General features: G+C 35.5%; 1 protein-coding gene across 1 annotated transcript in view; it reads right to left on the bottom strand.

Moving 5' to 3' along the window:
* The window catches only part of ULK4 (unc-51 like kinase 4), a 134,307-nt gene that overhangs the window by 68,517 nt on the left and 52,436 nt on the right, over positions 1 to 13,354 (bottom strand). The window contains exons 25-28 of the mRNA XM_088521218.1: positions 10,952 to 11,003; positions 10,767 to 10,861; positions 1,771 to 1,822; positions 1,529 to 1,673 (exon numbers count right to left, since the gene is read on the bottom strand). Of these exons, the coding sequence (XP_088377344.1) occupies positions 1,529 to 1,673; positions 1,771 to 1,822; positions 10,767 to 10,861; positions 10,952 to 11,003 (344 nt within the window). The remainder of the gene's footprint in view (positions 1 to 1,528; positions 1,674 to 1,770; positions 1,823 to 10,766; positions 10,862 to 10,951; positions 11,004 to 13,354) is intronic.

Below are 13,354 nucleotides of genomic sequence, written 5' to 3'. Positions count from 1 at the left end.
ATATTTAAACCAAGACAGGTATCAAAATCTTTAACCACTGCAAGCCCCTTTTCTTCTACATTATAATGCAATGCATGCAAAGATAGTAGCTGAAGCCCCAAAATAGAATTGTAATATTCCAGAAGCGAAAAGTCCTGCCACTCACTGGAGCTAATTAGCTTGGAGCAGCACACTGGCTATTTGCCTTCTAGTTTGGAGCTAGCATGACGCCTTCCACAGTCCAGCGAGGAACACTGTATAACATGGACCCATCTTCACGGAGTCAATCACTTAATCAAGTTTCAAAGCAAGGACAAAACTTATATCTCTTCTCTCCAAGTTTCTACCCTTATCAGAACAAAAGTACCTGACAGGTTTTAATAATCCATATATTCTCTTTCAAGTCATATTTCCAGTTTCAATTTTAATTCATATTAATATATACTACGTCTTCCAGTGAAAAGATGGTGGGAAGAAACGTGGGAAGAAATGTGTAGAACTAAGCTTCTTTCTAGGTCCCTAAGCTTTCTTCCACATTCTCTCCCACAGAGAAAAGTTAAGATTATACATTTTGCATAGAGAGAAGCATGCTCCTCAGATTTTAAGAACATCAGGCAATTGGCAAGAGACAGTCTCATTTTTGGGAAGGCACTGTGCTTCTGATCACAAGCCAACACCCACTCCTCCACCCTTCTGCCATTAATGTAGGGGTGGGGAATATTTTCTTCACTTAGATCAGCTAAGTAATTACAGTTACTAACTTTTGAGGACCACACATTAAAACACACTGTAACATTATCCTTGAATAACGTAAAAGATAAACAAGGGCTCATCTTTACAGTACTCACACTGTGCCTGTGCTTTATTTCCTTCTCTTGGTACATGGCATCAGCTCACTGTATGTGGATGCATAAAATATAGAGCCACACTAATACTCACCTGCAAGTAATTTTGAAATGACAGGCCCCGTGTGACCATAAAACATTCAGATGAAGTTCCAGGCCACATCTGGCCCACAGGCTGTAGCTTCCTCAACTCTGCTATAGGATTTTCTGCTTTGGGGCAGCAGGCAAAGGAATGCAGTAACCCCTAGGTGGTTCATAGAGGATTAATCCACCCTGTACTTCTCCTTTTTAAAAGTTAGTATTCCATTCCATATGTTTAGGTACATCTTCCATAAAGGCATAATATACAAAATAGAGAGAAAAATATTGCTGTTAGAATGTCCTGACTTTATTAGCTGAGCAAAGAGGTGGTATTTAAAGACAGCCCAAAATCTACAGGAAGCTCCTTTCATTACAAGAGCCTCCAGAGACACAGTATCACCGAAAGAGTATCCTGTGGAAGCTGTGTTTGTGTTATACATGACCAAGTATTGAATAAATCTAAGAAAGAGATGTTAGGCAGAAAACTCTCTGACAGCAGTTTATTTCTATTTCTCTTTTCATTTTGCTATTTAAAAATAAAGGTTATTTAAAATAAATATGCTGTCAAAATGGATTGAGTATCATGTTATTATTCCCCACTAGAACAGCAATATTATACTTACTGAGGCAGCAATGAATCTCTAATGAGAGACAGAAGCTTGCTGTTTGAGTTGGGGCTCTCCTCTTTCTCCTCACCCATGACCTCGTGGCTTACGAGCAGTGATGTGGTTTCTGAGAGCAACCGCAGGCTGAAGAGTCTCCATTCCACTTGAAAATAAAGGTGCCAAGAATGTGACCACACTGAAGTCTAATTAAAACAAAATGTGGAATTCATGGAAACTGTAGTTGATGTGGATATACTTACCATTCTGACTGCAGACCAAGGAAACTAATGGTGGGAGGATATAATCTTCAACCTAAAACAGAGAATTAGAAAGATCTGGTATAGATTATTCACAGGGAAAAACAGAACTGTGATATATTATCATCTATATTTATTCCACTGATAGAGTCCTTAATCAAAAGGATAAGTAATCATGGAAATTCATCCATAAGCACACTTATAAAGTCACCAAGTTCAATTTTCTGCAGTAAACTGTCATAAAGTTACACATACTAACATGCTTAATTAGAAACAATGGTTAGCAATTTCAGTATAATTCATTAAGCGTGAATTTTAATTTAAAATATAGAATTCACTGCAGAGGTAAGATATTAAGAAGAGCAGCACTAGATAATCTATTAATCTTCATGTTTTAATTGATAAACTAATAATCAAATAGGGTTAGGAAGAAACATAATTCTAACTATATCACAAAAGACTTGCTACCTCCAGTGCTCAAATGCTTTGGCCTTTTTGACATTCTGGTAGGCCACACACTTCCATTAAAATTTTATAGAATGAAAATTGAAACTATAAAAACAGAACATCCAGTCTCCTCTATTATCAATGAGCATACTGAATTACAGATTAATCATCTGCCACAGAAATAATCAGCTTAATTCCATCTGAAGTCAACTTATGGCAAACAGAATCTAACTCAGTTTTATGCATTTAATATTACAAAAACATCACATTTAAAAGAAATCTCTCTATTAAGAGAATAAATTGCTAAATTCATAAGCCATTGATAACATATAATCAAATCAGACAGGAGGTGCTCTAGAGATTTGAGTACACAAGAGAAACAAAAAAACATAATTACCTAAAAAATTGAAATGATATTTTTGTTTTTGACTATAATATCAAAATATTTATTATCATAACTGGGGCCTGGTCTTTTGTCTAGGCTTTAAATAAAAAAATAAATAAAAATTCCTGAAGATTTCAGGACAGCCAATTTTCCCTACTTTACAGATGTTTTTTTCTTCAAAATGATAGTTCTTTCACCTGCAGGTTCTCCACCCATTTTATCATTATTCTATTCCTTCAAGAGGAAGGTATAGGTATTCCTATAGGTATAAGTATTCTATTCCTCCTGAATTCCCTCCTTCGGGAGGAATAGAATACTTATACCTATAGGAATACCTATACCTGTAGGAACAGAATACCTATACACACCTGCTAACCAATACTAAGCACTGTGTTATTCTATATCAGATTTTCTGACAGATTCTCTTTCTCATTGCTGACCAATTTAGAAACACACCCCACGCTCAGAAATCTTCAGGAGAATGGAGAAGACAGTATCAAGGTGCAGACGCAGCATGAAGAAGTGTGAGTATGGATGGGGCAGGCCACTTAGGTCTCACTGCAGAAGGCAATCTTGCCTTGCTATGCTTCAGATAGGGCATTACAAAGAATTCTTGGAAAAAAAATAAGGTAGTAAAACATTCATTATGATAATAGAACTAGTTTATTATATTCTGTTTCTCCTGCCTCATTAATTTTAGCTGAATCTGGCAAGTGCCATAAGAGAGTATTTACTATCTGTATCTCTAAGGAGCAAGTTCTTAATCTACAGATCTTGCTGTTTAGTAAGATGAGTGAGAGACTTACCAGTCTTGTTTGGCATGAGTAGGTTTGCCATGGTCCTGTAAAGAGTGATTGGATCAGGCAGAGCAGGAAGTGCTCTGGATCAAGAACAGACTGACTGACTACGCTAAGGGCTAAGCTTCCAGATTTTGGGAGATAGTAGCACAAAGTGAACGCTTTTTCACTTTTATTTTGCCATTACTTAGTCATTTTTCTTTATATTTACAAAGCACCCTAACTAAAATTTTAGTAAAATCAGCTTTTTGATTTTAGAAACTTTTTTAGGCATCTTTGGGACTTCGCCATAAGGAAAAAGTCTAAGCAGAATCACTTTTACAATTCAAGCAGAATCACTTTTTCCAATTCAAAGCCATGTCTCAAAATAAGAAATTAGGAAGCAAAAAATGATATAAACAACATATGGACTTCTAACTGTCAGTTAAATATCATTTAGATTTTTCATATATATATTTTGGGGACAATGACATCAATCGGCTTTAAACAGATTATAATAAATTAGAGATTAGCAGTAAACTATTCTTCCGGGCACGTAAACAAAGCATATAATTTAGTGATGCTTAATCATTCAATTCACTAGCCAACACTTCTTCATTGTGAAATATTTCATGGCCTTTTCAGCTTCTGTGTAATAGGACAGACAACAAAACTATATTGCACTCCAACAGCTTCTGCATTAGAGGTTTCTAAACTGCTTTACAAATGGCAGTATGTCTGTCATAACCAGCCTCTGAGGTAGGATTAAGAATGCACGTCCATAAAGGGTCAAAAACAAGCAAACAAACAAAAAGTACAAACTACTGCAATACTTCTCAGATGAAGAAACAAATGCAAATAGTAAATTAAAGCAGTGAGAAACCAGGCAAAAAGGATCTCTTAACAGTCTGAAACAGCACAGGGACTCAGAATGCAAAGAATCACTTGCCATCAGCATGGTCCTGATCACTGATCAAGATGGCAGCATGCAATGGTTATCACACAACTTCAGCCCCTAAAACTCAGATTTTCTTTCGACTTTTTTCTACTATTAACCATAGTCTTTCCACATCAGAGCATGTAGCTAAGCTACACATAAGTCATTTTTAGAGCTAAGAAAATTTGAACTCTCAGTGTAAAGCACACTCTTTAAGTCTTAAATAATTTTGGTAGCTTTTTCTGTTTTTTTTTTTTTTTCTAATACTATTCTCAGTTTTGGCAAACAAGCTATTTAGTAAGGAATTCTCTTCCCTCATGGCAGTTTTGCAGTAAAGCAGAGCTCAAATAAATGAAGCATTAATCCTATAGAAAAATATTTAGTGACACAGAAGCATAGCAGAACACACACATATGCGGAAGCTATTAAAAATGCGTTATCTCCTAACTCTGCAAGATTGTTTTTCTCTTCATGATATTTTTGTTGGTGTTTTTGTTTTTTTATTGAAGTGAACATAAATTTGAAAATAGGATATAAACTAATCAAATGATTACTGAGGTGAAATAAATTGGATAGTATACATGGAAAATTGGCCACTATCACCTTTAGTACACAGAAATATTTTTAATAAATTCACCAATGTAGTACATAAGTACATAAGTTTTTTGTATACAGAGGCACAGCTGGCATTTTTGAGAGATCTTGAAACAAATAGAAGAATATAAAAAAGCGTTCCTTTTTTCTTCATTTAAATGTCTCCTGACATCGATCTGGAATCAAACCTCCATATACGTATGAAGCTGTTTAAATATTTTATTTTCTTCTTTATTGCTACTATCATTAATGAAAAAGTGTGAAATTTTCTCTAAGCCTGAATGGAGAGTTTGAATACTGAAGATGATATGATCATTACTATAATAGTATGGGTTTATATCACCTGCTAAATAGCCTGATTAACATGATGAACTGAACATCATGAGTCCCTGCTGCACAAAGCCACCATTGTAATAGTTCTGCAATGATAACATCTAAAGGTTTTGCTGTTATCAGCACCCAAGCTAGCAGGAAATACTAGAAAGTTCTACACATAGCACAATCACATCTCAGCTACAATATATATGCACTGGAAAAAAACAAAAGGATAGATCAGACCTGGTAATCTGGTTTCTGACAACAGGAAAAGAGTGGAAAGAAAAGAGTAAAAGAACAAGTGTAAAGCAACGCTCTGGTTTCTAGCAACTTTCTAAGCTGAAGATGTATGTATATTTTTGTATTTAATAGTGCTTGCTAGTCTTCTCTCATAAATCTGAACAATCCTATCTTTGATACATTTATGCTTTTAGCATGAACAATACATATGGTATTGAATTCTGCATTTCAGTTATGCAGTATGAAAAGGCACTTCCTTTGTTTATTTTAAAGCATCTGCCTAGCTATTTAACTAGACACTCTCTCATTCACATTTTACCAAAAAAATACATATTTTCAATTCATTATTTCCATGCCATTCATTATTTTCTATTCTCAATTTCTTGCTTCTGAGCTGAAATTCTTTTCTATTCAACCTCTCCTTGCATCACTGAACTGTAACTTTTCTTGTTTAACTTCATCTTCCTTGAGAGTAAACGTCCAGAACTCTATTTGTTATTCAAGGTGTCTCTGGAGCACCACAGACAGCGACATAGTGATGTCTTCTGCTTCCTTCCCTGATCTTTTACCAGCTATTCTTAATAATCTAGTTGTCATTTTTTATCACTGCTGAGTATAAAGCTAACATTTTCATAGAAAATGTATGCTAAAAGACCTCTAGAGCAGTAGCAAGTGGTTTGGAGTCTGACACAATGTATGCATAGTTAGAACGATTCTCCTCATGCACATCACTTGACATTTATCGGTATTGAACTGCATGTCATTTTATTGTCCTTTCACTCAGTGGCTTGAAAAACTTCTGCAACTCTTCTGCCACTTTTAATTTTCACTACCGCGAATAACTTAGAGTCATCAGTCAGTTCTGTCACCTCATTCGGCTTTCAGATTATTTATAAATAGCACATGTTGCAACACAGATCCTTGTAAAGCACTAATCTTAACATATCTAAATTCTTAAAAAACTATTCTATACTATGTATACTTTAACTAGTCAAAATAAGTTGACTTGTCATAGATTTTAATAGACTTTGGTGCACAACTTTGTCAAAACCTTTTTAGAAAACCAAGTATACTATATAAAACTGGAACATCTGTTACAGTTACTGGAACTGTAACATTCACTGATTCCAGCAAGGAAAACTCTAATAACTCTAAGAGAACTTTCAAAAGCTGTACTCTTTTTTCCATAGTATTTTATTAAACAGATACAAGCCAGTTTCAGTGTAATTAAGCATTCAGCTGCCATTAGGTGGAGAGAGAACAATTTCAATGTTTCTCTGCCCTTCTCCACTGTTCACGGGATGCTAGATGCGAAACCTGCATCCTAAATATGCACCTATTTTGTTATAAATTAAGAAACACTGGCCCAGCTTTACTGAACTTCACCAATTCTAGTCCAAGCTTCCCAAATCTAAAAAGACTCACAGTGGAATGAGCCTTTAGACTAAATCCTTATTTACAGAGCATGGTGATTGAGACCCATATTCTTGGTAAGGAGAGCTTTAAACCAGGAAAGATCAGGAAGGAGAGAATAATAGAGACCATGCAGTCAGCAAAACAGGGCAAAACAGCAAAAAGGGGATACAAGACCAGTGGGAAACCTCTTTATCCCCTCTGAGAATTCATCATGCTTGGATACCTCTCTGAAGTTTCTGAAGCGCCTGTACAGCAATGTGTGCAGCATAGGGAATAAACGGGAGCAATTAGCCACCTGTGTGCAGTCACAGGGCTATGATCTCCTCGTGATTACAGAGACCTGATGTGATCTACAGAGATAGCTCACATTACTGAAATGCTGCCCTGGATGTTCACAGGCTCTTCAGGAAGGACAGGCTAGGAATGAGAGGAGGTGGAGTCACTCCTGGAGTGTGAGGACAAGCGGAATGTATGGAGCTCTGCCCAGGGGTGGGTGATGAGCAGGTTGAGAGTTCATGGGATTAAGGGACGTACCAACATGAGTGATGCTGCTGTGGGTGTTCGCTACAAACTCCCTGGTCAAGAAGAGGAAATATGAGGCCTACTATAGGCCGCTGGAACTAGCCTCATGAACAGGGCCTGATTCTCATGGGGGACCTCAACCACCCTCACATCTGCCAGAGAAACAACACAAGCAAAGTGTCTTGCTATAGATGAAGAGAGAACAAGGCACCAGCAATCCAGGAGGATACTGGAAAGCATTGATGATAACTTTCTGATACAGGTAGTGCAGAGGCCAACAAGGAGGGATGCACCTTGCACTAACAAAGAACAACTGGTTGGAGATGTGGAGACTGGGGGCAGTGTTGGCTGCAGTGACCATGAGATGGTGGAGGTCAGGATCCTGAGAGGAGGAAGCAGTGATAAAAGAAGGATAACAACCCCGGACTTCAGAAGAGCAAACCTTGGTCTCTTCAGGGACCTATGTGAAGGAATACTGTGGAATAGGGCCCTAGACAGGAGAGCGGACCAAGAGAGATCGTTAGTATTCAAGCATCACTTCCTCCAAGCTCAAGAACAGTGCATGCCTATGATCAAGAAGTCTAGCAAAAGGGGCATGGATGAACAAGGACCTCCTGGCAAAACTCAAACAGAAGAAGGAAGTGTACAGAAGGTGGAAGATAGGGACAGGGCACTTGAGAAACACAGGCACATCATCCAAGTGTGCAGGGGTAGGACTAGGGAAGCAAGGCCAATTTGTAGTTTTAACTGTCAAGAGATGTTATAAACTAAAACCCAGAACAGGCAGTTCTTTTCTCCTGAAAGTGGAAAAGAATCTGAAACATTATTCTGAAATCCCTATTAACCTATGTAATTTCCATTGTAACTAATTAAAACCAGAATTGAATCAAAAACATGCTGGTTCTGTTTGCTTAATATAATCTCATTTTTATTAAGTTGGTTGAACTTTATAAAAATAAGTTTCATTCCCATTTGAAACTTTAAAGAGATGTCACTGTTGTAATGGGAAAAAAAACTGCATCCTCTCAAGAAGGTTTTGGCTTCTTCTATGAAATGTTTTTCAAAACCAGCTTTGTCTAACTGAGCAATCCAGGTTTCAAAGAACAGCCTAAGATGCACATTTCTCTTCAGTAAAAGAGTTTTCTATTGACCATCAATATAGTTAAGTATCGATCTGCAACCTTTCAAAATGTCTTGCTTCAACTCTTTAAATAAGCATCATGTTCTGCTGGGTAATGGCATGTATATTCATAGATTCCAGTCATGCTCAATGAGCAGCAATTAGAAAATGTCCCTTGAGTAACACAATTTCTAAAAATATTCTGCATGCATCATGAAAGATGAAGTAAAATAAAGCAATGTGAGTCCTCTGAAGTAACATGAACTGTGCATTCAGGAATAATTAGCACACTAGACTTCATAAATAGTATTAAACTAATTACTGTTTGCACCAGTAGTGACAGATGTGGCTGGAGATTATTAATTACAGTGGACAATTTCTTGAATATAGCATACTAAATTCAAGGCATTTTCTCCACTGTATTGTAGATTCAAATGAATGTTTGATGAGTCTCAGGATGGCTCTTTTGTATTACAAATTTTATTTATGAAAATGGACAAAGCAACAGATTATATTTCCTCAGAAAAAGCTGTTGATTGTCAAGGATATAATTATTTTAATAATATATTTTAAGGTCCAGCTATTCAAAATCAAGGAAGCTATTCTATCAATGTGGCATATTTAAAAAATATACATGCATTGGATAGGCAGGAAGTTTTACCTTTGGCTAAACAAATTTAACTGATGGATTTTAAACAAATACCTAAAAGTTTTATGTGTGACAAAGTAAGCCCTTTTCCACAGATTCAGATACTTAAACAAAGCTCATCTACTCCTAGCTAGTAATTACTTAAGAAAGTGGGATAGTAGTTCTCTACCTTCAATATAATGTGGTACTGAAAGCAGAGAAAGTTGGGACATGAAGTGTGGCAAAGGGGACCACTTCTCTTTCTTGGTTGGGGGAACAGGCGGATACGACAACAACAGATCATTATAAGGGAAATTTAATATAATCTGTTGACAGAAGGTATTGAAATTTCAGTAAATACTGATGGACCGCCATAAAAATGGTACGTGTTTATTGCAATATAAGACACACTGAAAAACCACAGAAATTAAACAACAACTAAAAAAAAATGAGGTTCTTTTTAAAATGATGTCACAGCACCATTACTAGCACATTGACTGTCATGTAGGGCAATAGGAATAGATATTCATTGCTCACCTACATTTAAACTCCTTTTAGAGAACATCATTTGCCATACCACTTAAAAGAATTTCAAACTGTGTTACTATATAAATGCTGTACTCTTTCCCCTCTGACTATTACTTTGTTAGATTTTTGTAGATAAGGACATTTTCTTGGCTAGCACGCAGGTAATAGGTTGTGAACATTAATGTAAATAAACATTAAACAGTTATTTGAATTCCAACTTGTATTTTGTTTATTTTTACTATTTTCACTTCTTAAGACTTTTCAACTGAAGCACAGACCAAATAATGGCATGACCAATGTCACGCCATTAACCAAATTCCCATACAAACACACAAATTTAAATTTGAAATTGGGAATTGAGCTGAAGCAATGCAGTGGGACAAGTTACAACGATTTGTCAATCACTACTTCAACCTTTTTAAGCTACTGTTTGCTGACAGCTGTTTCTTAATGTAATTGTTCTAGCTTCAGCTAGCTTAGTGCAAAGCTAGTAATTTGACCAAATACTGAACAGACAACAAATCTGTAGTAATCTGAAAGGATTACAGTATGTGGGTTTGGCAATTGTCATATAATTTTTAGCGAGCAAACAGTTAAATTGAAGCAAAAAGGCATGCCATAACTTGTATAAAACTGCTACTCATGTTGACAATCTGCATTAGGAAGAGTATTGATGGAATGGGGGTCTTCAGCCCCCAGAGATAGTCCTTTCATGCCATACTAAAAGCATAACAAACAACGTGCTGAAATTTTCACTAATATATAGCGACATACCTGCTTTGAGGTATAGGCAACATATTTGCTTTCATACTTTACATGAAACTCATTTTAAGAATTGCTATTTCTATACCTTAGGCAAATATCCTTCTCACTCTCTTCCTAACTCCTCAACTAGCTGTAGTAAACTGAGTATGAATGTCTCTCTCTGAAAATTAAATCTCTCTATAAAGAATAAAGATTTTTCCTGTCAAATAGAACTACAATACATTTTAAGACATAATTCAAACAGCTTCAAAATCTTCAAAACATTCAATTTATCAACAGAATTCAGCCAACTAGCCTGCAACTGTTTAATTGGCTGCCAGACTTACTGTCGAACGATGGATTGTCAACAGGGCAGGATGCTGTGTTATTGCTTCAAATGTTGATAAAGTAGTCTTAATCAATTCTTCAGATGCAGCTTGCCCTATTAGTAGAAATCATATATTCCTGTGTAAAATGCTACATTTCTTAATGCCTACATATAAAAATACAGCAGTTTCATATATTACCTTACCTATTGCTCCATCCAAATTTGTTTCTCCTGAATCCATCGATCTGATAAAATTCTACAGAAAAAAAAAAGTATTTATGCCCTCTAAACACTCTAAAAACAAAAAGTTAGAAGTGTTATGCATTTTTAACAGTTCTATGTAATTGTTGGGTAATTGTAACGTGGAATTCTTTAAGAGACTGTATAAGTACGGTCTCTTAAATAAATAAAGTAAATGTACTTAAACCCAGGAAACACTCGCATAATTATTAAAACACAAAAAAATGAGAGCATCCACAGCCTAGTTGTTATAACAGTTTTGTAAATGCGCAGGGCTGCTGGACACTTAAAAGTAGGGAACAGTAAGGGCCATTACTCTGACTAACATCAGGAATGATAACACTTCCAGCTACATAGGCAGTAATTAAATGGCTGACTTTATGTTGACAGAAAGCTGTGTTTTCTGAAAAGACTTTGAACTGCCTTGGATATGGTTACGTTAAAATAACTCATTAAAAAGACCAAAGACCCTCGAGAAAATGCAATTTTCTGTTATTTGCACCATCTTTTTGATCTTCATGCATACTACATACTCTATGCATATACTTACATGTAATAAGTACATGCACAAAGGCATACCCTTCTGCTAAAAATCACCTGAATAAGTAATCATTCTGAGAAACAGGGACAATGAAATATTAATAATCTGGTATAAGAAAATATATTATTATACCAGTTAGTCTTTTGCCTTTTGTTTTTACTTGTCTGATTTCAGTCCTGTGCATAGCTGTTTAGTTCATAGGAAATGCAAAAGATATCTTAGTGACACTTGCTACGAGGGAATAATTCTCGAGATAATTTTAAAAAATACTCTTATTTACTGTCACAGTATTTAATAGACATGCTACTCTTTCTGATTTTCAATTGCATACATATGTTTATTTATTTATATGATTGTTTGTGCTTTACTGTCAATTGCAATTTTGTTATTATATTTTAAATTGGTAGAAGGGCCTACAAAAGTTACCTTTTCTCAATATGTAAGAGACATTTAAAGAGTTCTTCTATAATCAAAAAAGTTAGAAAATCTTTATATATTTCATATTTTAAAAATATTTCAGAGGCAGTCATAAAGTTAAATTGGTTCTATAAAAAAAAAGTAGTTATTTTGTCTTCCTTTTCATTTAACAAAACTATTAGTTTCAATTTAATTAATTTGTGTTTGGAGGACAGTAAATTATTTTGTTTGCTCATTTAAGACAGTTTCACGTTCCTTGAGCAATGGAGGGGAATGGTGTGCATATTCCACCTTGGGTGAGTTGCCTGCTATGCACTCAACTAGTAACTACTATTAACTGTGCTAACTAGTACTAGAGTACTGAGGATTATAATGATGATGGAAACAACTTTAAAGCAGCAAGGAAAAAAAGGTTATTTCTCAAAGAACAGCTACAGGAAAATAATTACCTTTTTCCTTCTACATATCAAGCACACATCTTTTCATTCGTAATCATTTCTCATTCTTTAGAGTAATTCTTAGGAATAAATCAGAAAAAGCCTTGAAAGACTGACTGAGAATCTTAGAGGCCTCAATTTTATCACAGTGTTTCAAAAAAGTCTGAGTTGATGATCAAATGTGTAGATGTTAGTGGGAATGCTGCTAAATAAACAATCCCAGAGTAGACCATTCCATGGCAGAATGGAGCGTTGCTCTTCCAGAGGGAATTACAATAGTCATATCACAACACACAGTTATATAAAATGAGCTCTAATTTGATATGCACTAAGACACTATTTCCCCCTTTGAGGTATAAATTCAAGTAGACTATGCAAGACTCTTAGTTGCCTTATTCTATGGATATTAAAAGGACAAGCTGCAGGAAATATTCAGCAGGCGTTTTCTAAAGGGCTTCACTATTTTCTATTAGCTATAACATGAGACAAACAAAACTTTTTTTTTTTTTCAAACCTATCCCAAGCAATAAATATATATATTGTTACTATACATTACTGCTGTAGTCTAAAAGTCACAACTATTTTCAGAAAGACAGGATTCAAATGGGGATGCTTGCCTGTTTCTGAAAAAGTCCAAAACCACAGCATCACAGAATCTAGAACTGATGTGTGCTGATAAATCTGCTACAAATGGCATTGGAACTAAAGGGCCTGAAATATGAACTAACTGGAAGATGACTTCTTTAGTCAGTAATTCAAGCAAGCTGGAGGAGTTTCAAAGGAAAACCAATATTCTACCTGGTCTGCTGTACCTACATCGTTGACAGAAGACTTGCACCTTCTAGAAGGTTGATCCAAAGCCATTGATATATCTACTGCCTATTTACAAATGTTTTGTAAAGAAAACAAGTTTTTAATACAACCACTATATCTTTTTATTATTGTTTGTTAATTCTAATGCTATTTTATTCC

This window comes from Tinamus guttatus, unplaced genomic scaffold (assembly GCF_059628265.1).
Source record: "Tinamus guttatus ecotype Peru unplaced genomic scaffold, ASM5962826v1 Tinamus_guttatus_pri_ptg000115l, whole genome shotgun sequence".
Classification (NCBI taxonomy): domain Eukaryota; kingdom Metazoa; phylum Chordata; class Aves; order Tinamiformes; family Tinamidae; genus Tinamus; species Tinamus guttatus.
This window is presented reverse-complemented; position numbering and strand designations above follow the sequence as displayed.